Here is a 24,788-nt window from a genome sequence, read left to right as displayed (position 1 = left end):
CCCGAAGTCTGACTGACTTTTTACTAGAGCACTGCTCAGTTTTGGTGGTGCCATAAGCATGAAAGTATTTTTTTTGGCATCAGCATTATGCCAGCTAGCTCCTGACCCATTACCACCTACGAGCAGGGAAGTGGGACAGGTTACTCAACTTCCTTGTAGCTCCACACTTGGTATTACCAAGTACATAATGATAGCACACCAGTGTATTTTAAAATATACATATGTGGGGGTCAGGCGGTAGTGCAGTGGGTTAAGGCGCTCTCCCCGTCTCCCCCTCCTCTCTACAAGTACAATGAGAAAAAAAAAGGTAACAAAAGGGAGTAAATTAAAAAAAATGGCAAAAGGAGGTCTTACCTGGAGCAGTAACTACATCATAACTATTCACTGTCTAGCAAATACTTAGTAGTTGCCAATACATTGTACCCTTTACTAAGTGTATTTTCTGTTGCTGAGCAGGACGTGATGCTGGCTGGCGGGATGGAGAGCATGTCCAATGTTCCCTATGTCATGGGCAGAGGAGCAACTCCTTATGGTGGAATCAAACTTGAAGATTTGATAGTAAAGGATGGCCTCACTGATGTCTACAATAAAATCCATATGGTAATTACATTTATTTATTGCCACCAGGATAATGACAGTGCTGATATGGTTCTACTGCTCCTAGTGTCCCCCTGCCCCCTTGAAAGAGGGAAGAGGATAGACTGCACTACCCATTAAGCTGGGTCCTTAAAGAGGGTAACATGCACTTAATCAGCGAGCCTACCACTAGACCTTGATAGTCACTTGACACGTCAACTTTATTGAACTCAAGACCTTTATTTCACTGTATCACTTGTCAGGCATGTAATTACTTTCTAATGGAAAAACTTCCCTGTAGTAACAAATACTGTTTAATCGCTGGGGCTTTAGGGCCTGTAGTATGAGCCCACTGTTCCTGGAGACCATTTTATTGGATAGGAAGGACGGGGAGAAAGACTTCTGTAGACCTGCTTCACCATTTGTGAAGCATCACTCCTGCAGATGGTGAGCAGGGGGCTCGAACCAGGATCTTTGCTCTTCACACTATGTGCGCTATTGCCTGCTCCCATTTACATTTTTTCCTTAGTGTTAAGAGATGAAATATTTCAATAGTTTGGAAGAACTTCTTGAGCTAATTTGAAAAATCAAATTTGTGCTTGAAAGATAGCACGTTGGGACTCTCAGCAGGAGGTCCCGAGTTCGACCCATGGCAGCATGATGTCTGGCTCTTCTTTCTCATTAATAAGTAAAATAAAATTCAAGCAGTTAGGCAGGAGTGCACTTGCTACCATGCACAAGGACCTGGGTTCAAATACCCAAGCCCCAGGAGGTGGGGAAGAAGCGGCCCTGGTGGTGAAACAGGTGTCTTTGTCCTATCAAATAAAAGAAAAACAATCCAATCATTAACCGTTATTGTTACGCAAAAATCAGTTGTTAACAATTTCAACCTTACCAGGGCAACTGTGCTGAGAATACTGCAAAGAAGCTGAATATTGCACGTGACGAACAGGACACATACGCTATTAACTCTTATACCAGAAGTAAAGCAGCCTGGGAAGCTGGGAAATTTGGAAATGAAGTTATTCCTGTCACAGTCACAGCAAAAGGTAGAGATAATGCTCTCAAATAACATTTTAATTTTTAGTTTTTTTAATAGTTGGGCCTTGCACCTGCATGATGAATCCACCATTCCTGGCGGTCTTTTTGTATATGGCAGCAGACATCTACAGTACTTGCTTCCTACTCTTGAAGCTTTCCTCCTGCATGTGGGGAATTGGGGGGCTCAAACCTATGTCCTTGTGCATGGTAATGTGCCCCCAATTTTTGGTATTTTAAAATTAGTACATTTTGGTACTTGTCCATTTCAAATAAGAATACTTAGGGCAAGTAAAGGGGAATGTTGGTTAAGAGACAATGTATACACACCTCATTAATATTTCAATTGAGTCACAAATTTCACTTAAGCACATTAAATTGGAGAAATGTTATCGACTGCTTGACTTACTATGGAGACACCTCCCTAAACTGCAGGGCGTGTAGCCTCAACCAGTCAGCTCTGGGTACTCAGGCATAGGCTTTCTTGGCCACATAATGCTTCATACTATCAATTTTATTCTCCCAAGCTTCCTAAATCACTGAATTCCATTTCTAGTGAGTCTTCATTACTGATGAGACACTACAGCTTATCCTGCCAAGTTGGATATTGTCACCTCAAGTCGGGATCACAGGAGGCAGAAGGATGAAAAGAGAACAGAATGTGAAGACGAACAATATGATCATAGTTTATTCAGGATAGTTAAGATATACAGTAGCAGGCACGTGGGTGACAGTTGGTTTGAGATAACTCACTAAGATTTTTATCTTAGGTAAACCAGATGTAGTGGTGAAAGAAGATGAAGAATACAAACGTGTTGATTTCAGTAAAGTTCCAAAGCTGAAGACAGTTTTCCAAAAAGAAAATGGTTAGTATTGAGTGAACTATTTAAAAAAAAAAAGGTGATGTATTTTACTTCTAGTCTTGATTTTTGAAGAAATCTTAGAAAAGGCAAGACGTTATTCAACCCTTTCAGTATACACCCCGGGGAAGAGAGCTAGAGTATAGCCTATCTGTGAGCATGTAACTGTACCCTACAATCTTATAACCCACTATCAGCAAAACCACATTAGGACTGGATCATTAATTTTTTTTTTTTTCCTTCCCCAAAGCATGGGTCAAATATGTGCTCTAACCCAATTATATATAAAAAAAATCACTTCTTGCTAGACCTTCAGCTTCCTCATGAAAACAATTGTAAATCAAGGCATATATGAGCATATAAGCCCCCCCACACACACACTTTTTGTCACCAGGGTTATCTTTGGAGCTTGGTGATGGCATTATGGCTCTGAATAGCCATTTATTATTTTTTTCTCTTCATTGGATAGGGAGTGGGAGCTCAAACCCAGGTCTTGGTTTTAGTAGTATGTGCACTTAATCAGGTGTCCTGGGTCACTTAAACTTTATTATATAGTTTTCCTATTTCCCAAGCTGTGAGTCTGATTCTCTTAGGTTATAAATAGCCTATGGTTAAAAAAACAAACAGCAGGGAGCCGGGTGGTGACACAGCGGGTTAAGTGCACGAGGTGCAAAACACCAGGATCCTGGCTCCCCACCTGCAGGTGTCTTTCTCCCCCACTGTGTCTTCCCTCTGTCCTACCCAATGACGATGATAAACAAGGGCAACAAAAGGGGAAAAATTAAAAAACAAACTGCATTTATTAATCTCTGGCATATGTAGTAGGTCCTCAGAGTAAATACCATAAAACTATTTAAAATTTAGTTCTGGATTTTAACAGTGATGGGGAGAACCATGAGGATTTGCAGAGAAAACATTTACCAACCTAAGTTGTACTCTGTAGATACTAGTTAGAGTGAACAAGTGTTTTAACTTCTTGTCCATGGATGTTTTTAGGTACAGTAACTGCTGCCAATGCCAGCACGCTGAATGATGGGGCAGCTGCGCTGGTGCTGATGACTGCAGATGCAGCAAAGAGGCTCAATGTCAAACCACTGGCAAGGATAGCAGGTAGAAAATGTTCTGGGTGGGCGGGGAAAGAGATAGCATATAATAGTTTGGCAAAGGACTTTCTTGCCTGAGGCTCTGAGGTCCTGGGTTCACTCCTCACTACCACCTGAGCAGTGCTCTGGTTTTTTTTTTACTCCTAAGCCTTTATAATCTCTTCCTGCAACTGAATTTCCTTAATAATGAAGTTGACTTCAATATTCCCTTTCAAAAAATTTTTTTGGAGGGCTGGAGGTAAACAATAGTTTATGCCTGAGGCTCCAAAAGTTCTAGGTTCAATCCCGACTACCACAAACAAGAGCGGAGCAGTGCTTTTAAAACAAACATATACATATATATATATTTTTTGATAGCAATAGTGGAGAGGGGCTGGGTGGTGGTATGTGGACCCAGGTTTGAGCCTTCACAAGCAGTGAAGCAGATGTCTATCTTTCTCCCTCTGTCTTATCTAATAATTAAAGTGGGGGGAGAGGCTGCCAGGAGCAATGGATTTGAAATGCAGGTAATGATCCTCAGTGATATCCTTGAGGCAATAAAAAGAGGGAGAGACAACACTACAATTAATCACCTGTGAAGCTTTCCTCCTGCAGGTAGGGAGTAGAGTTTACACAGGGTCCATGTGCAGTCTAATGTGTGCCCCCCTGCTTTAATTTATAGGTTGTCAGAGAAGCTTCTTAAATGATAGGAGAAAAAGGAATTGAGAAATAATTAGATGGCTGACCATTTATTAACTGTTTATCCTCCTCAAATCTGTGAAAAAACAACTCTGCCTCCTTTAGATGGCTACAAGCTTCATTTTTTTGTTAGGGTCTTTATACTAGTAAGAGATGACAATGTATAATTCCTTTTTGTGGAGTCACCAGAGCAGTGCTTGGGATTGAACCTGGGACTTTTAAGAGCCTCTTTCCATAACCATATGCTACTTACCCAATACCACTATTGAGGTGTGTGTTCCTCTGTATTTATATTATCTAGGCCATTGATTTTCACAAAGTAGAATGTCTGGGTGTTTAGATTTTAATAGCTTTTTTGTTTGTTTTGACCTAAAAAGCATTTGCTGATGCTGCAGTAGACCCTATTGATTTCCCCATTGCACCTGCATATGCCGTGCCTAAGGTAAGACATATTATTCATCGGCCAAAGCATAGACAATTCCCCATCATTCCACATCTGCTGGAAATAGAACAAGGATGACTAAAATAAAGGAGTAACCACCAATTTATAAATTCTAATTCTGAACTTACATACACAGGCAGGCAGAGAAACAATGTTGAGGGTCCTGGCGTAGAATGAGATAGTACAATAAAGAGACAATTTGGAGGATATGGAGTATTCTGTTTCTAGAAAGTTGTTCAGGAATCATGGGAAAAGAATACTGAAGGAGGTCTGAGTATCTCAGGAGAGGGCCTCCCAGTGAGCTTCTGAAAGCAAGCACCCAGGTTCTGAAGAAAAATGGGGTAGAGAAGGATTAGGTGACACACAGCTATGGATTGGAAGCCAAATCCTGACGGGCTGTGCTTAGGTACTGGTCATGTTTGTTTTAGCCAGAAGACACTGAACTGAGCAGCTCAGACAGCTAGCTATCTGTCCCTGTTCATGAGCAACAGTAAAACCAACAAAAACATTTCCCCTCACTTGAAGAATTTACTTAGCGCTCTATTCTTTAGAAGCATGACAGGACAACCACAAGCATAGAGGATGAATGATATGATCAGTAAATATGTCTCCCAGCATAGCAAAAATTCATCATTCTACAGATCTCTATAGAGTAGAAACACTATGAAGTAAGAGACTCCGTTTTAAGTGTTATTTCAAAGGGAAATTTTGAATCTTTTTTTTAAAAATGTTACAGGTTCTTGAACATGCAGGATTGAAAAAAGAAGATATTGCAATGTGGGAAGTAAATGAAGCTTTTAGTGTTGTTGTATTAGCAAACATTAAAATGCTGGAGATTGACCCCCAAAAAGTGAATATCAATGGAGGAGCTGTTTCTCTGGGACATCCAATCGGGTAGGTAAAATCAGAGCCGGAGGCTGGAACCTGGATCTGTACACCGATCTCTGTGCTTTAACCCGCTGCACTACTGCCCAAAATTTAGTGTTTTATGCTGAAGGTGATTTAATATTAAAGACTCTGCCTGGGCTTTAGAAAGTGATTGGACTTTTTTTTTTTAAGCTCACTTTTAAAACCCTTTTGTTTCTGGATAGGACAGACGCTACTGCCCGACTCCATGGAACTCTTCTTAAATCTGACAAAGAATAGTTGTTAATTCAGCTCTAAGTAGTGACTGAAACTGCAAGAATTTCAAATTAAATGAACTTATAACTGACATATGCTTTTTTAAATCCCAGGATGTCTGGAGCCAGGATTGTTGTTCATTTGGTTCATGCCTTGAAGTCGGGCGAATACGGACTTGCCAGTATCTGCAACGGAGGAGGGGGTGCTTCCGCTCTACTCGTCCAGAAACTGTAGCAATCCCACCCCCAGGTGTGGCTGACTACACTGCCTCAACTTACTCCCCATGATTTTTTTTTCTTAAAAAAAAAAACACACCAAACACAAAAGCTAAAATAGGAAAAAAAAGTTTTAAGTGTTAAGATCAAACCCTTGGGGCCGGGTGGTGGCGCACCTGGTTGAGCACACATGTTACAATGTGCAAGGACCTGGGTTCAAGCCCCCAGCCCCCACCTGCAGGTGGTGAAGCAGGGTTGCAGGTGTCTCTCCATCTCTATCACGCCCCCCCCCCCCCCCGCCATTTCTGGCTCTCCAATAAATAAATAAAAGATCAAACCCTTATGCTTTTTAAAAGTACAAATACTTTTCTTCTTCTGGGGGCTGGTGAACTAGCTCACTGGGATAGGGTGCTTTGTCATCTGTACAACCAAGGCCCCATTGAAGGAAGCTTTGGTGCTATTGCCTCTAACTCTTTAATAAAATATAATTTTCTTCTGCTTTAAAATTTTGTGATTTTTTAGAAAGTTTCCCATTTTTTGGGTTAATTAAATATTCACTTTAACAGACTATCACCTATACAGATGGGGAATTAGTATAATGGTTATACAAATAGCATCCCATGCCTGAGACTTAAAGGTTTAGTCCCCAACACTAGCATAAGCCAGAACTGAGCAGTGCTCTCAAGTAAAGCTTCTTTTTCCAGAAGGGGTTCTGGGCAAACCAACAGTGCCATATGCCCTTAAGAGCTCTTGGTAGGTAGACTGCGTGTATGACCAGAGCACCTCAGAATAGTTCATATCTGCTGGCCACAATCTTTAACAAAGAAAATATGGGAGCCAGGTGTTGGCACAGCAGGCTAAGCGCACAAGGATCCCAGTTCAAGCCCCTGACTCCCCACGTGCAGGGTTCTTTATCTCCCCTCTGTCCTATCCAACAATGGCAACAAAAGGGAAAAAAATATATATATTTAAAAATATTTATTCCCTTTTGTTGTTGTTGGATAGGACAGGAGAGAGAGACACCTGGAGACCTGCTTCACCGCCTGTGAAGTGACTCCCCTGCAGGTGGGGAACTGGGATCCTTGCACTTAACCCAGTGTGCTACCGCCTGACTCCCAGGAAAATATTTTTTAATAAAACTTTTTTTACCAGGCCACTGCTCGGCTTATGGTGGTGTGAGGAATTGAACCTAGGATTTTGGATCCTCAAGACAATAGTTTTGTGTAACAATTATGCCATCTACCACCTGGAAAAATGTATCAATGAAACCAAAAGAAACTTGACCTGCCGCCCATGAAGTGCTGAGTTTGATCGCAGGTCCCCTCCTATCATTTTTTTTTTTAATGTAATAAGAGACATTTAGAGGGAAAGAGACACACCTATAGCACTGCTTCACCATTTGTGAAGTTTTTCCCCCTGCAGGTAGGGACCAGGAGGAGCTTGTGTGGACTCAACCAGGTGCATGGCCACCACCACGAATCCACTGCTTCTGGCTATCTTTTCCATTTTTGTTGAATAGGATAGAAATTAAGATAACTCACCTAGACAGTGTGTCCAATTTATCACACACCAGGTTCCAGTCAGGCCCGTTCACACTGGAGGAATCTCTGATGCTGTTGTGTTTATCTGGAAAAACGTTTGCAGGGACATTTAAGGTCAGCAAAATAGATCACCCGGACAGTGATCTATTTTGCTGCTGCCTTTCATAAAGTCAATCATGAACTTCCCAACAAACCAATCCTCAAAGGAGGAAACTGTAAGAAACTATAGGCCTATATCCCTGATAAATGAAAAGATCACCAAAGGTTAGGAGAAAGCTCAGCTTAGCATGTGGGAATCTGCAGTTGAGCCCTGGCACTAAGGGTGAAACATCAGGGAGATGGTGCTCTACTGCCCCCTTCCAGTGAGCTGAGGGAGCCTGCTTCGTGTGTGAGGTCCTGGCCTAAGAGGACTAGCAAATGAAATTCTACAGATTATTAACAAGGTCACACACCATCATCCAGTAAGAATGCAGTGATTCCATATTCACAAAAATGATACACACATTACAAAAATGATAAAAATATAATCATCCAGCAGCCAAGGACATGGTGCAGTAGGTGAGCTGGACTCAAGTATGAGGGCCTAGCTTCAACCCACCATAGTGATGCTCTGGTTCTTTTCCTCCTTTATAAATAATAAACTCCCAACCCAAAGGGTGCAGAAAGAACACAGCAGGGTAGCCAGTATAATGGTTTTCTCCTGCCTTAGGCTCTGAACTCCTAGGTACAATTCCCAACACCAAGCAGTGCTCTGGTCCCTATCTTTCCTTCTGTATTGCTCATTAAAAATAAAATGTTAATATCCTCACAGAGTGGGCAAGTTTCCAGAAAACAGATACAGAGATGTAAGCCCATACGATCAGTCACATTAAGTTGCAAAATGCTGAAAATGACTGTATTAATGTCAGCTTAGTTGACACAGAAGAGGCATGAAGGAGTTACATCTTAAAACACAGGGACCCCTTCCCAATACAGGTTGTCATTTTTGGCTTATGGTTTGGCAGCAGAAGACCAAAGCAGTTGTCATGCTAAACCGAGTTGTAGAGAAAAAAGTCGGTCAAATGTGCACAGTACTGGCCAACAAAAGATGATCGGGAGATGCTATTTAAAGAAACAGGTTTCATTGTAAAGTTCTTGTCAGAAGATGTGAAGTCATTACAATGCATCTACTGCAATTAGAAAATATAGATATGACTGGTTCGAGCCCCTAGCTCCCCACCTGCACAGGCGTGAAGCAGGTCTGCAGGTGTCTTATCTTTCTCTCCCCGATTCCCCTTCTCTCTCCATTTCTCTCTGTCCTATCTAGCAACGACAGCATCAATAACAACAATAACTACAACAATAAAACAAGGGCAACAAAAGGGAGTAAATAAAGAGATGAAATTAATATTAAATAACTGGTACTGAATATGAGAAAGTACTGAATGAGACTTATTCAAGACACCACAACGAGCCAGATTTTCTTATTTGACTATAACAGAAGGAGAAAAATTTATAAAGGGAGATTCAACTATACAGAAAGTGTGGAAAGAACTGTCCAAAGACGACTTACATCCTGCCTTTGATCACTCGCCAGCCAAAATAATAAACTGAAAAATATAATGGCGACAGGATAGGCCCAGAAGAAGAGGGCACGTGGCAGATATACAGGGTTTTCTTTTTTCTTTTTTTAAATATTTATTTTCCCTTTTGTTGCCTTTGTTTTATTTTTGTAGTTGTTGTTTATGTCGTTATAGTTGGATAGGACAGAGAGAAATGGAGAGAGGAGGGGAAGACAGAGGGGGAGAGAAAGATAGACACCTGCAGACCTGCTTCACCGACTGTGAAGTGACTCCCCTGCAGGTGGGGAGCCGGGGGCTCGAACCGGGATCCTTAACGCCAGTCCTTGCTCTTTGTGCCACGTGCGCTTAACCCGCTGTGCTACTGCCCGACTCCCACAGGGTTATCTTCTAAAGACTCTGTGGAGGAAAACAGTGTTCTAAGAATCGTATCCAAGAGGACAGAAAAGCTAACACGGCTCAGAGAGTAGCAGATGAAACAGGCTAAATAAGACTGAATGAAAAAGAAAAAGGTCAGACTGACAACCTATTCTCACTAAGATGGGGTTTGTATTGGTCATTTTGGTTGGCAATTTTGTTGGCTGGACACTGGTTTTTCGGCAAAGTATCCTATAAATAATTTCCAGAAATAAATAAATAAATAAATAAATAAAGGCTGTATTACAAGCCAACAGCTGATATCATACCTGGTGGTGGATAGCTGGAAGTGTTTTCCCTAAGATACAGAGCAAGCTAAGGATGCCCACTCAATGCTGAGATTAAAAAAAAATCTTTTTTATACTTTAAAAATTTTAAATTATCGTTATTTATTGCATAGTCAGCCAGAAATCGAGAGGGTAGGGGAGATAGGGAGAGAGAAAGAGGGACAGACACCTTCAGCACTGCTTCACCACTCGCAAAGCTTTGCCCCTGCAGGTGGGGACCAGGGGCTCAAACTCGGGTCCTTGAGTACTATAACGTGTGCTCAACCAGATGTGCCACCATGCGGACCCTAGTCCTGAGATCTTGACCAGTCCTTAGACAAGGAAAACAAATGAAAGGCATGCACAAGACTCTAAAGACTATCAAAACTTTTAATGAATTAGCCAACTTGCAGGATTATAAAGTCAGCCAATGCCACCTTCCTAAAACACAAATATAGAGCTGGAGAGCAAGCTCACTGGGAAAGGCCCCTGCACTCTGCATGTGCTAGGGAATTCTGGAACCACGCAGGAAGTGCTCTGGTGACTGAGGAAGTCCAGTGCTCTGGTGTCTATCTGAATGAAAAAGTGACCTGGGATGGTGATGTCATGCACACACAATGGCCCAGGTTTACACAACAACAAAACAAACCTTAAAATTTGTAGAACTCCAGGAGGTAGCACAGTAGATAAAGCATAGAACTCTCAAGCATGAGGTCCTGAGTTCAATCCCCAACAGCACATGTACCAGAGTTATGTCTGGGTCTTTATCTTTTCCATGAATCAAAAAAATTTTTTTTTTTGTTTTTTGCCTCTAGGGTTATTGCTAGACTCAGTGCTGGCACTGCAACTCCACTGCTCCTGGAGGCTATTTTTTCCATTTTTGTTGCCCTTATTATTATTGTTATTGTCATTAATGCTGTTGTTGGATAGGACAGAGAGAAATGGAGAGAGGAAGGAAAGACAGAGGGGGAGAGAAAGACCTGCTTCACCGCTTGTGAAGTGACTCTCCTGCAGGTGAGGAGCCGGGGGCTCGAACCGGGATCCTTATGCTGGTCTTTGCGCTTAACCTACTGCGCTACCGCCCAACTCCCAAAAGAAAATTTTAGAGCCATAAGAGATGCTAAATATAGCTAAAGCAATCTTGTGTGTTGTAAGATTTGCTGTGGCCAGACCATGGCATGCCTCACAGAATGCACATATTAGTGTGGAGAATCAGGTTCAAGCCTCAGATTCCCCACCTGTAGGGGAGGTTCATGAACACGGGAGCAGTGCTTGCCATCCTCCCTTTCTCTATTTCCATCTCTATTCAAACAAACAAACAAACAAACAACACTGCTGGAAGCACTGGACTTGTGTTGCAGGTGCCAAGCTGTAGTGATAACCCTGGTGGGAGGTTGAAAGAAAAAAAAGGTCACTGTGATGGATGAATTTGGAACCTCAAGCAAGCAAGGCTGATGCTCTACTAGTGAGATGATTTCTTTTTTCTTGATGATTGTGACTTTTTTTAACTTAACTTTAAAAAATTTTTATCTTTATTATTGCACAGAGACAGAGAGAAATGGAGAAAGGGAGAGGAGATAAAAAGACAGATACCTATAGCACTACTTTACCACTTATGAAGCTTCTCCCTGTAAGTGGGGACCAGGGACTTGAACCTGGATCCTTAAGCACTGCAGTGTGTGTGCTTAACCAGGTGTGCCACCACACCTCGCCCTGTGAGATATTTTTCTAGCCATGCATAATAACTAAGTAGAAAAAGCTAGAGGACTATATTATACTATACATCTGTTAACACATTAACAGAGCTATGGCACTTGAAATGATATGGTACTCACATTAGATGAGAGATAGCTAAGTGTTAACAGAGCCCAGAAATAAACTCACACATAGAATGGGAAAGCTCTCCAACAGATTGTGCTGAACACTGAGTTCCTGTCAAACCATTAAAAAAAAAAAAAAAAAAAAATCATGGTCCAGGAGGTGGCACAATAGACAAAACATTGGACTCTCAAGCACAGGGTTGTGAGTTCAATCCTCGGCAGCACCTGTATCAGAGGGATGTCTGGTTTATTCTCTCTCCTACCTTTTTCTTTTTGCCTCCAGGGGTACTGTTTGGGGTCGGTGCCTGCACTAGGAACCCACTGCTCCTGGAGGCTATTTTCCCCGTTTTTATTGCCCTATTGTTTCGTTGTTACTCCTAAATTGAGATAGGTGGGGGGCTCGAACCAGGATACTCACAACAGTCCCTGCACTTCGCACCATGTGTGTTTAACACCTCTTACCTTTCTAATAAGTAATCTTTAAAATAATCACGTAAGGTTTAACTAAAGATGGAAATTTAAGACTAGAAAGCTCCTAGAATAATAGGAGGTAGGGGGCCGGGTGGTAGCGCAGCAGGTTAAGTGCACATAGTACAAAGTATGAGGACTGGTGTAAAGATCCCTGTTTGAGCCCCCAGCTCCCCACTTGTAGGGGGTTTGCTTTGCAAGTGGTGAAGAAGGTCTGCAGGAGTCTATCTTTCTCTCCCCCTCTCGATTTCTTGTCCTGTCCAACAGCAACAAAATGGAAAAAAATGGCCTCCAGGAGCAGTGGATTCCTAGTGCAGGAACCAAACCCCAGAAATAGCCCTGGAGGCAAAATAAATAAAGAATAGGAGGATATTCTCATGCCTGTGGCTCCAAAGTCCCAGGTTCAATCCCCTATAAGCCAGAGCTAAGCAGCGCTCTAGTATGAAAAAAAAAAAAAAAAGAAAAAAAAAGGGGGGATATAAGCCCTTTGATGCGAATTGTGACAATGGCTTTTCTAGATTGGACACCAGATATAAAAGCAACAAAAAGAAAAAATGTCCAAATGTCCAGATAACCAAGGAAATGAATGATCCACAAAATGAAAAGGCAACCTATGTAATGTATCTCCTACGAGGCTGATAACCTATTAAGAACTCACACGGGGGTTGGGCGGTGGCGCAGTGGGTTAAGCGCATGTGGCGCAAAGCGCAGGGACCAGCATAAGGATCCCGGTTCCAGACCCCGGCTCCCCACCTGCAGGAGAGTCGCTTCATAGGCGGTGAAGCAGGTCTGCAGGTGTCTATCTTTCTCTCCCCCTCTCTGTCTTCCCCTCCTGTCTCCACTTCTCTCTGTCCTATCCAACAACGAACAACATCAACAATGGCAATAATAATAACCACAACGAGGCTACAAGAAAAGCGGAAAAAAAAGGGGGAAAAAATGGCCTCCAGGAGCGGTGGATTCATGGTGCAAGCACCGAGCCCAGCAATAACCCTGGAGGAAAAACAAATAAGTAAATAAATAAGTAAAATATATTTAAAAAAAAAAACCAAAAACTCACACAGCTCAACAGAAAGATAGATACCTGCAGACCTGCCTCACCACTTGTGAAGCGACTCCCCTGCACGTGGGGAGCCGGGGGCTCTAGCCGGGATCCTTATAGCAGTCCTTGCGCTTTGCACCACGTGCACTTACCGCACTACACCACCGCTGGACTCTTGCAAATCTATTTCTAAGGAAGATACACAGACAGGTCAGGAAAAGGTCAAAGATCAACACCAGTAACCATCAGGGAAATAACTGAAGAGCACAATGAGGTTATATCATCTCACACCTATTAGAAGGTCTGCCATCAAAAAGAAAGGATGGCAAATGTTGGTGAGAACAGAGATGAGGATGCACGCTGGTATAAATATAGCTTGTTATGATTACAGAAAATGCTGAACCTGAAAAAGAAAGCTCATGGTCCAGGAGGTGGCGCAGTGATAAAGCTTTGGACTCTCAAGCATGAGGTTCCGAGTTTGATCCCCGGCAGCACATGTGCCAGAGTGATGTTTGGTTCTATCTCCTATTTTTCTCATAAATAAATAAAATCTTAAAAAAAAGAAAAAAAGAAAAAAAGAAAAAAAGAAAAAAGAAAGCTCAAAGTCAAAATAGCAAAAAGTGATGAGGGGGTGGAGGTAAAAGATGATTGGTAAAAAGAGTACAAATTACAAGATAAGTAAGTCTGAGGAGCTAATGTATTACGTGGTTACTAGAGTTTAAAACGCTGTATGAAACTGTCACTTTTGAAATGTTTATGTAGTTCAAGTCATCATGATACATACTTTAAATATTCACTTCTATCAGTTATACCTCAATCTAAGAAAATAATTAAGTTATAACAACTTAAAGATGGCGCTAAGCAATATTACAACTAAAGCAAAAGTAGATTCAAAGTAATTCCAGTGAGAATTTAAAGCAGAGTTAGGATTTGGATAACACTGAATAGATGTCACGGCTTGACTGGTAGCACTGGACACTCATGCCTGAGATGATCTAGCTAGTCCCTCCTCAGCCTCGTGAAATTTTCTCTCATGGAAATCTGACATGTACCAATTTCTGTACCTTTATGAACTCAAATCTTGTTTTTAAATGCTCACATCAACACTTAAAGGAAATAAAGATGTTCTGAGTAGAAAACTGTTCAGGCAAAAACTTTGTACACTTAGCCTACTTCTTCTTCTTCTAGCGTTTGCCCTTCTTCTGTAGCCAGTCAACAGGTCAGGTTGAAAGCTGTCAGGAGCTGCTTGTTGCTGGCTTTGAAAGTGACCTACTAAGTTAAAGAAACAACCTTTAACACACACACACACAAAAAAAAAAGAAAAAAAAAAAAAAAAAAGAAAAAAATGTGTTTACTTACCCCACATCCCAAAGTTTAATATCAGGACTGCAACCACAATTTCAGTTAAATGCTTACCTATATTAAAAAAAGAAAAAGTCAGATAACGGTTCATCTTAAAAAGCTAAACACGCAGGAACTGGCCATGGTGCAGCTGGTGAAGCACACACATTGCCATGTGCTACGTTAGACCCACGTTCAACCCCCCGCTCCCCATCTGCAGGGATGAATCTTGAAGAGTGGTGAAGCAGTGCTGCAAGTGTCTCTCCCTGTTTATCTCCTTCCCTTTCAATTTCTATCAAATCAAAATAAATGGAAAAGTTGGACGTGTGAAAACTGGGTTGGCAGAATAGTTCATCTGGATAATGTATCTGCTTTGCCATGCAAGCAAGCAACTCAGGCTCAAGTCTGTCTGCCTCCTCACCCCGCTGGCCCCCATCAGGAAGCTGAAGTGCTGTGGTGTCTATTCCTCACAACTTCTGTTTCTGATCTGAAAAGTTCATCTCAGAGCAGAGATGCGTGATGCTGTCAAAAAAACTAAAATCATATACAAAATCTGTAGAAAATATAGAAAATAAAATTAGATGTGATTTTTAAAAGAAAAAGGCACATCTAGTTTAAAGAGCAGACAAAAAGGGAAGAATAAATTTAATTCACAAAAAAGTTCTTTGACTAAGAAAAAATTTGGAAGACAAATCTGAATTGCTTCTGCGAAAAGATTCCAGGTCAAGATTATTTAGTTTGAAGGAAAGGCTATTTCTCATGCCAACTCTGAAGAAATAAGCATCAGCATTGGCTACAATAGTTCTGTTTTTAAAGTACGTTACTGTCCAAACAGTGACCAAAATCTTTACATGTATCATACTAAGCTAAAGATAGGTGCCATTTATTATTATTCAGATAAACTATACGATAGGAAGTCTCAAATTAATTAAAAAAGATACAATCCAGAAACCAATCTCATTAGATAAAACATTTTATTTCAATATTGACAAGTTGAACTTAGTAATTTAAAAATCACAAGACTGTGAAATGCATATAAATGCTACTAGTAAAACACCAAAATCATGGTTATGTGAAGCTAGGGCCTTGGGAATATGTGATTTCACCATGCTGGCCCACTTTTCATCGAGAGACTACAACACCAGAGCTTCCTTAGTGCCCTTGTATGGTGCCTGGGCTGTTGTGAAAGGTAAGGCACATTCCCTATCTGGTAAGCTATCTCTCTGGTTGAGTATTTAAGTGCTATGTGAATAGTACCTGTTCAACAAATATAGCTGAAATCAAAAGCCACTAAACTGAGGAGTAAGACAAGAATCCTCATGAACTATACTGGAGAGCCAGTGTATTCTTAATAAATATGCATCAGGAAAGTTAATAGCTATTACATCTTTCTTGTTATGCTGTGCTGGGGATTTTTAAATAAATACAGGGACTCAAGCATGCAGTGCAATAACTCTGCTGCTGAACCACCTTCCCAGTCCCTAGGAAGTTTATATACACTTTTCAACTATATATAAAAATAATTTAGGATGGCCAGGCTGGTGACACACTGATTAAGTGCTGGATTTAAGAGGAAGCGGTCCTGAGTCCACTCCCTAGCATAGCATACGCCATAGTGATGCTCAGGTTTTTTTCCATCAATAACTAAATCTTCAAAAATTATTTAGGAATAAAAACAAGTCATGCCAAAGTTTTAGCTAACACAGATAAGTCTTTAAAACAGAAAACATAAAATAAAAACTTGCTATCTACGAAGCTGGGTCAACCTCCACACCTATGGGGCCCAAAGGATTAAATGGAGGAAGGAGGCCCTCTTCAATAAATGGTGCTGGGAAAACTGGGTTGAAACATGCAGAAGAATGAAACTGAACCACCTTATCTCACCAGAAACAAAAATCAACTCCAAATGGATCAAGGACATGGATGTTAGACCAGAAACTATCAAATACTTAAGAGGAAAACATTGGTAAAACACGTTTCCACCTAAACCTCAAGGACATCTTTGATGAAACAAACCCAACTGCAAGGAAGACTAAAGCAGAAACAAACCAATGGGACTACATCAAATTGAAAAGCTTCTGCAAAGCCAAAGAAACTATCACATAAACAGACTTCCCTGGACAGACAACCCCACCAATGTGTCCTGGAGCTCCGCTTCCCAGAGTCCTTCCCCACTAGGGAAAGAGAGAGACAGGTTGGGAGTATGGATTGACCTGCCAGCGCCCATGTACAATGGGGAAGCAATTACAGAAGCCAGACCTTCCACTTTCTGCATCCCATAATGACCTTGGGTCCAGACTCCCAGAGGGTTAAAGAATAGGAAAGCTGTCAGGGGAGGGGATGGGATACAGAGTTCTGGTGGTGGGAATTGTGTGAAGCTGTACTCCTCTTATCCTATGTTTTTGTCAATGTTTCCTTTTCATAAATAAAAAACTAAAAAAAAAAAAAAAAAAAAAAAAAAAGAAGTTGGGTCTGATGCTGAAAGATGATGCAATGAGAACTGACAAGCAAAACATAGAGTAACAAACTTTGCAACTACTTATCCAAACCTGAGCCTTTATCTCCCCAGCAGCCATAACATTAGCCTGTAGCTGAACACATATTTATTTGCCTCCAGGGTTATAGCTGGGGCTCAGTGTGAATGCACTGCTCCCAGACGCCAATTTTTCCCATTTTTGTTGCTTTTGTTGTTGTTGGATAGAACAAAGAGAAACAGAGGAGGGGAGACGGGGGAGAGAAAGACAGACACCTGCAGACCTGCTTTACTACCTGTGAAGCGACCCCCCTGCAGTTTGGGAATTAGGGGCTCAAACCAGGATCCTTAAGCCAGTCCTTGCGCTTTGAGTCATGTGCCCTTAACCCGCTGCGCTACCGCTCAACCCCCGATACATTTCTTATGTACAACTCAAATATAACATTCTAACAATTTCCAGGGCTCAAATAATAAAGTATATTAAAATACATGAGTTCTCAGATCCAGCATACTGTGACCACACTGATCACTAATAACCAAATTAAAGGGTTGATTCTTCCACGTAGCTATGAAAGTAGACACAAACTGCATGGTATATATTAATCCTGAATGTAGGTAGTCACTAGGTATTTAAATGTTAAATTAGGCTTTTACATACACCTGGGCATCACCACTCCAGGCTTTTATGGAGACACACAGAGAGATACAAAGGGCAAGACACCAAGTACCTAAATTTCCAGGGTCAAGATCTTACCTAGAAAAGGTGGTTTATCCCGGTGAGCTATTCTGCTGACCCTAAGTACAACATTCTTAAATCCATGGATTTGAACATACATGCGAGCTCCAAGTTGTCTTTGGACTATAGCTAGTTGTTCCTGATTGGAGAACTAAGGAACCTTGAAGAAAGTGAACTTAATTTATATGATTCTTTAGTATCTAGCACATATAAAGACCTACTAATTCATTGCAAAATTTCAACATCATGTAAACTTTTGAAAATGAACTGACTTGCCAAGCAATTTAGCATCTAAATGACAAATATTTTCAATATAAAGTAATTCGAGCTTTTGAAGTTAATTAAAATATTTATTCAAACCTAACTGTAGTATGGTATTAAGTTGAGTTAAATTATCATTAAATGTATAATATTCAGCTCTTTAGAAATAGGCCACTGTCACATCATGAAAGTTTCTTTTAACACAAAATTCTGCAGTAAGGTTCAGCAATTATGACATAATCTCTATATTATGAAATACTATGTTAAGTTAGCATGAATTTGGTTTTTCAAAGGTCTGATAAAAAAAGTTGAGGAAAATGATTAGGAAAAAAATACTGACATTTTACTAAACAGAAACCATGTTTTAACATCTAGGCACAATTGGTCAGGTACTAGTTATAGGTTTTCCCTACTATCTGAAAGCAGAATCTATTTTGTATGTTTTGGTTGCTTAGTTTTTGAGTCTGTGAACACTATTATCAGCAATTGATAAGAAAAATATCTCAATTCCCAAATGCAAAAATGCATCAGATACTATAGAACAGAAAGGTTCTTTCAAATAGTGGGGGAAACCTATGTTTTATACAAATTTTACATTTCCCCATGTAAAAGTTTAAACCAATTTTTTACCTTGACTGATATGTGTGTCTAATACAGAGAAGGCACCTCTTTCTCCTTAAGGACTTTTTGAGAGCAGTTCTTTACACTGACACTTTCAAGGGATACAGACACAACACACTCTATGTAAATTATGAGTTATGTATTGCATCCCATTTTAGGAGAAAATAAACTAAAATATAAAACTATGATTTCTCTTTTACATCTTATGATGGACATGGCTTTCTGAAAGGATATGAAAAGATAAACACACATAAGCTTTAACATAGAATACATGATTTAAATTAAACGTACACTGGTCACTACTAGGGAAAGAGTTCTATGAATTAGTGCAATTCTTTAGATTCCCCTGTACTTGGGAAAAGTATATACATACCAAGAAATCTCAACTATTACATAACCAAACTTTTTATGGCTTAATAATCTAAACACTTAAAGCTCTGGAAAAGATTTAAAAGTTACAGACAAAAAATCAGAATACTCAAATGCTCTACAAAATTCTCTCTTTAAAACAGAGACTAGAATAACCAGAAGAAACAGTGGGAGTGTAAAATATCAGGAATATAATCTTTACTGCAAAGTATAAGGGGAGGAAAAAACCCAAACTGCTATGTTCTAACCACTACCAATCAAAGTAGTTACCATTCTTGTACTACTTCGTGGCTGTCTTTATAAGTCTTATTGGACAACTGCTAATGTCAAATTAAAAGGAAAACAATCCACTTTCCCTTAAGTGAGAAAATATTTCAGATGTTTACGTCAAAAAAACAGTGTAAGAACATTATGTTGAGCTAACCTATTTCAACAAGATTTACATATTTACAAAATGCAATTGTCAAAGCTATACAGGTTTACAGATTGGCTATACTTACATTTATGCAAATGCTTTTATCCAAAATAAAAATATACCAAGTAAATCTATTTACAAAGTAGGAAGCTGCTTCAGAAACAGCACAATTTACATATAAAGTGAAATCTCAGTACAATGAAAAGTGCAGGTCACATTTTCAGATTCTGTCAGTATCTCATTCCCTACGCTTACAGTTTAAGGGATAAGAGTCTTATCATTTCTGTTCTCACGTGTTCAGACTGTTTACTCATCATAATGCAATGATAACAAAAATTTGTCCACATCCATTCCAGCTGGAAATGAACTGGGTAGCTTCTTTTTCTGTCAAAAGAATAAGAAAAAAAGATGGAGTTAACACTGAATTCAAACAAGTTCAAAAAGTTTTATAATTACCCAAACCATATCAGTTTCTTCCATATACTAAAATTCTTGCTTTAATGTTTTATTTCATTAACGAGTTTTAGGTTGGGTAAACAGTTCAACTGGCAGAGTAGAGGACTTGCATGCCTGAGGCTCCCACTTTGATCCCCAGCACTGCATGTGTGGGAACAGAGCTCTGGTTTCTTTTGCTCTCATGGAATGCTATCACATATGAAGTAAAATAACTTTTTACTTAAAAAAAAAAAGTCAAACAGAGAAGTTCCCTTTCGAGTTTCAAGCAAACATTATGTACATCTAGTTGGTATAGCCATCAAGTAAGTTGTCTGGTAACAGATAGCTGGGCCTCAGAAAGTCTTTAATGGTCTTAATCACTATGACAATAACAATACGTAGGAAACACAGAATCCCAACCCAGGGATACATAGTCATAGTTAAAATCCCTTTCCTTCCGGAGTTGGGTGGTAGCGCAGTGGGTTAAGTGCACGTGGCGCAAAGCGCAAGGACCAGAACAGGAATCCTGGTTCAAGGCCTCAGTTCCCCACCTGGAGGGGAGTCGTTTCACAGGCCGTGAATCAGGTCTGCAGGTGTCTATCTTTCTCTCCCCCTCTGTCTTCCCCTCCTCTGTCCATTTCTCTCTGTCCTATTCAACAACAATAACAACAATAATAACTACTACAAGGGCACCAAAAGGGAATTAAAAAAAAAAAATCCCTTTCTTGATAATTTATTTGCTTTGTTTTGGTTAAGTTTTTTTAAAAAAATATTTCTTTATTTTCTCTGTTGTCCTTGCTTTATTGTAGTTATTATGTCGTTGTTGGATAGGACAGAGAGAAATGGAGAGACGAGGGGAGACAGGGAGAGATATATAGACACCTGTAGACCTGTTTCACCGCCAATGAAGTTTTTTTAAAAAAATTTTTCGGGAGTCGGGCTGTAGCGCAGCGGGCTAAGCGCAGGTGGCGCAAAGCACAAGGACCGGCATAAGGATGCCGGTTCGAACCCCGGCTCCCCACCTGCAGGGGAGTCGCTTCACAGGCGGTGAAGCAGGTCTGCAGGTGTTTTTCTCTCCTCCTCTCTGTCTTCCCCTCCTCTCTCCATTTCTCTCTGTCCTATCCAACAACGACAACAACAATAATAACTATAACAATAAAACAAAGGCAACAAAAGGGAATAAATAAATAAAATAAATATTAAAAAAAATAATAAAATAACTTTTTCATTGTGAGTCGGGTGCAGCGGGTTAAGCGCACATGGCGCAAAGCGAAAAGAACGGTGTAAGGATCCCAGTTCAAGCCCCTAGCTCCCCACCTGCAGGGGAGTCACTTCACAAGCAGTGAAGCAGGTCTGTAGGTGTCTGTCTTTCTCTCCCCCTCTCTGTCCTCCTCATCTCTCTCCATTTCTCTCTGTCCTATCCAATAATAACGACATCAATAACCACAACATTAAACAAGGGCAACAAAAGGGAAATAATTATATATATAAAAAATATTTTTTTTATTATCTTTATTTTTAATTTACAGCCAGAAATTGAGAGGGGTGGGGATGATAGAGAGGGAGAGACAGAGAGACACCTGCAACACTGCTTCACCACTTGCAAAGCTTTCTCCCTTGCAGGTGGGGACTCAAACTTGGGTCCTTGTGCACTGTAACAAGTGTGCTGAACCAGATGCACCACCACCTGTCCCCCAGTAAATACTTTTCAATTTACTAAGTAGCTAGGTTAAAGGAAAGCAGGTTTTATTTTAACAAGGCTATCCTTACAATGCGTTCTTATGGCACACCACTGCTAAGACATAAAAGAGGTAAATTTAATTTTCCTATTGACAAAACATTACTATAAAAACCTAAGAAAGGGGGCCAGGCGGTGGTACACCTAGTTAAGTGCACAAACTACAGTTCACAAGGACCCAGGTTTAAGCCCCTAGTCTCTACCTGCAGGGGGAAAGCTTCATGAGTGGTGAAGCAGGGCTGCAGGTGTCTGTCTCTCTCCCTCACTATCTCCCCATCTCTCTCAATTTATCTCTGTCTTTTATCCAATAATAAAATAAAAATATTAGAAACTAAACTCCAACATGCAGGAGTTGCAAAATCAATTCCACACATGATCAAAATTAGGAAACCAAATCTTTCATGTCTTGTCATTCTTCCAAGAGAATTTAATTCCTGTGGCCAGCTAGATGGTGGCGCACTAGGTTGAGAGATCACAATATAGGCTTCAAGGAGCAGGGTTCAAACCCCTAGCCACCATTTGCAGGGGAAAAGTTCACAGAAAGCAGTCAAGCAGTGCTGCAGTTGACTCTTCCTCCCCCTTCCCTCTCAACTTCTCTAAAAAAAGTTAAATCCTAACGTAACAGAAATATTTCCCCCCAAAATGCTATTTATAAATAAGCACTAGTCACTGTTTTGAAAATGCTGTTACCAAGGCAACTTCTCACCACCAGACTGAAGAACGCAGCTACTGAATTTGTGAGATCTTTTAACTTGACCATTAAAAGGCAAAGATATAGCTTTGAAATTAAGACTTTCAAACTTGCCTTAATCTTCTTCTTTTTCACTGGTATTGATGAATTTGCAAGATTTTTACTTGGAGTACGAGAGTTTCGTTCACATTCATCTAATTCCTCAACTTTCCGTTTTTTTGTGGTGTTCCTGGACGATGCTCTAAACTGTTGTGTGTTATCTTTGAGAGGAGTTGTTGAAGTAGCTCTAGAGATGGCGGCTCTGGAGAGAATCATTAGTGTATGGGCAGCCATGTTCACACTATTTTCACTCCCTGTTTCACTAGCAGGGCTGCAGGCAGGCAAGTCTGGGGTGACAGGAGGGATCATTACTTTAGGCATGCTATTGTCTTCAGCAAAACGTCTACTAGAAGGAATCTTGATGCTTTCTGTGGGTTCTTCTTTATGTTTCTCCCCCGCCCCGGAGCCAGGTGTCCGGGATACAGGTAAGTCAGTACCGTCAGCGAGTCTATTTACTGGACTATGCCGCTGAACATCTTGTAACATCTCTGTGTTATGTTTAGTTAGTGGGTTACTCACAGAAGTGGCAGATTTGTTTTGTTCTTGTTTTAGGTCCTTCACAGATGCACCTACTGAAATGACATTTTTACTGTTTGAGGATGTGCCTGGTTTTTTAGTTAGTCCTTGCAGTGAAGCTATAGTTTTCTCATTCCGTAAGCCACTATTTTGCTGCCCATTAGACATTTTTGAGGTTTCTGGATTTTTCTGCTTTTCCACATCACAACATAATTCATTCTCTTTATTAGCTGTAGCTTTATGGAAAGATTCAAGCACAGTTTCTGTTGGTGAGAGTTTCTTTTCTGACTGAGTTTCTTTTGTGGTGGTATGTCGACTAATGGCAGTGTCAGATTTAGGTAAAGTCTTAGGCACAGTAAGTTTCTCTTTCTCTTTTTTAGTAGCATTACTAGAAGGGGATTTTAAAGTGGAAGACAGAAGGGATGAGTCAGTGTTTGGTAATGAAATATCATTCCTGTCTTTGTTTGGGGAGACCATCTTATGGGTTGTCCCCTGTGAGTTTGCCAGAGGGGTACTGCTATCAAAACAGAGCACACGTCTGTAGCTTTCAAATGGTTTGCTTGTTGTAACTATATTCTCTACTGAAAAAGGAACTGTGACTTCTTCCATTTTCTTTCCATGATCTGTGGCCATACTCTTGTCAGAAACTTCAGTTCTATAAAAATAAGTAACTAATTTTAGCTTTACAAAGAAATCTTTGCATTTCATATGACCACTTGAATAATCCTGTATAAAAACTTTTGAGCTCACCTTAGTGTAGGACATCCAACTAAATGACTTGATGAATCCAAAGTATTTACCTGTTTCCCTAGAATTAGAAATAATATAAGTGCTGTGTTATTGCTATAACATAATGAATAGACATAAAGCTGACATTAACAAACTTAAAAATATACCTGTAGAAAGCTTGTTTCTTAGTCCCTGAGTCTTCTGAGTTTTTGTCGAAATGGGGAACTGAGGAATACTTCTATTGCACATAGGTGCCGCCAAAGGCATATGAAGGACCTAGAAAATAAGAAGCCATTTACTCTACTCTGCTTTAAAAATAACACTGATACTCTTCACTTGATAAACCTTACCTGCCGAGGCGGGGCAGAAAAAGTGTTTCCATTCTGTCCAACCACAGACACAGGGATCATTCCCACCATTCCTTGGAGTACAGGCTGGACTGGAGAAGTAATTATGATGGCAGATCCTAAAAAAATTTCTCATCAGATTTTCATGTATTAACATAAGTAACATGAATTCTAAAAACTTATGATTCCCTTGCAATTTGCTCTCCTTCACAGAAAGAACAATACTAGCAAAATATGAAGCCAAAATGCACATTTAAATAGTTATAACACTTAGTCAAGGTAAGTATGATAAGAATGACTATAGCCAAAGATTGTATCACACTCATATCTTATTTCCTTAGAAAGAACACTGAAACTAAACAGAAAACTGATGGTGAAGACTGAATCTGTATCACAAATTAGGATTCCAACTGAATGTTAGCCAACCAAGACTTGCTCACAGCACAGGCCTCCTTTCTCCGTGGCATTGTTTGAAAATGTATTTATGTCTTCAATCAAATTTTTCTGCAGGAACCATGGAGGTCAGGAGAGTGGAGTGACACAGTCATGGTTTTAAAAGACAAAAGATATAGTTATAGGGAAAGATGGAAACAGGCTGGGGGTGTGAAATTACCTGCCAATGTTCACATGCAGCAGAGAAGCAATTACAGAAACCAGAACTCCTTACCTTCTGCACCCCCCAAAATTTTGTGGTCCATACTCCCAGAGGGGGAGAAATGTTAGAGCAAGATGACTAGAGGGCTCTGAAACCCAATTTCATCAGAACCAAGAAAGAGTAAAAAATAAGGACATTCAGAAGTAATAGCTATAGGCGTGACTTAAAAAGGAAGAGAAGACAGAACATCAGAAAAAAATGGGCAAAAATATACT

General features: G+C 40.3%; 2 protein-coding genes and 1 pseudogene across 6 annotated transcripts in view; 2 read left to right on the top strand and 1 right to left on the bottom strand.

Moving 5' to 3' along the window:
• The window catches only part of ACAT1 (acetyl-CoA acetyltransferase 1), a 30,725-nt gene extending 24,185 nt beyond the window's left edge, over positions 1-6,540 (top strand). For both annotated transcript variants that reach the window (XM_007539323.3, XM_060180119.1), the window contains 7 exons: positions 457-600; positions 1,475-1,625; positions 2,385-2,480; positions 3,471-3,584; positions 4,633-4,697; positions 5,434-5,591; positions 5,933-6,540. In XM_007539323.3, coding sequence (XP_007539385.1) covers positions 457-600; positions 1,475-1,625; positions 2,385-2,480; positions 3,471-3,584; positions 4,633-4,697; positions 5,434-5,591; positions 5,933-6,053 — 849 coding nt within the window. In that variant the 3' untranslated portion in view covers positions 6,054-6,540. The remainder of the gene's footprint in view (positions 1-456; positions 601-1,474; positions 1,626-2,384; positions 2,481-3,470; positions 3,585-4,632; positions 4,698-5,433; positions 5,592-5,932) is intronic.
• A 1,835-nt stretch (positions 6,541-8,375) lies between these two features.
• Positions 8,376-9,749, top strand: LOC103128900 (tyrosine-protein phosphatase non-receptor type 2-like; annotated as a pseudogene).
• A 5,694-nt stretch (positions 9,750-15,443) lies between these two features.
• Positions 15,444-24,788, bottom strand: part of LOC103128889 (protein NPAT) — a 47,713-nt gene continuing 38,368 nt past the window's right edge. For 2 of the 4 annotated variants that reach the window (XM_060180130.1, XM_060180132.1), the window contains 4 exons: positions 23,922-24,037; positions 23,739-23,847; positions 23,593-23,650; positions 22,150-23,497 (listed from right to left, as the gene is read on the bottom strand). In XM_060180130.1, the coding sequence (XP_060036113.1) occupies positions 22,186-23,497; positions 23,593-23,650; positions 23,739-23,847; positions 23,922-24,037 (1,595 nt within the window). In that variant the 3' untranslated portion in view covers positions 22,150-22,185. Of the gene's footprint in view, positions 19,748-22,149; positions 23,498-23,592; positions 23,651-23,738; positions 23,848-23,921; positions 24,038-24,788 lie in introns of those variants that run through there. The other 2 variants (XM_060180133.1, XM_060180131.1) reach the window with 2 other exon arrangements.

This window comes from Erinaceus europaeus, chromosome 20 (assembly GCF_950295315.1).
Source record: "Erinaceus europaeus chromosome 20, mEriEur2.1, whole genome shotgun sequence".
NCBI lineage: Eukaryota > Metazoa > Chordata > Mammalia > Eulipotyphla > Erinaceidae > Erinaceus > Erinaceus europaeus.
Note: the sequence above shows the minus strand (reverse complement) of the source record. Positions and strands in the feature narration are given on the sequence as shown.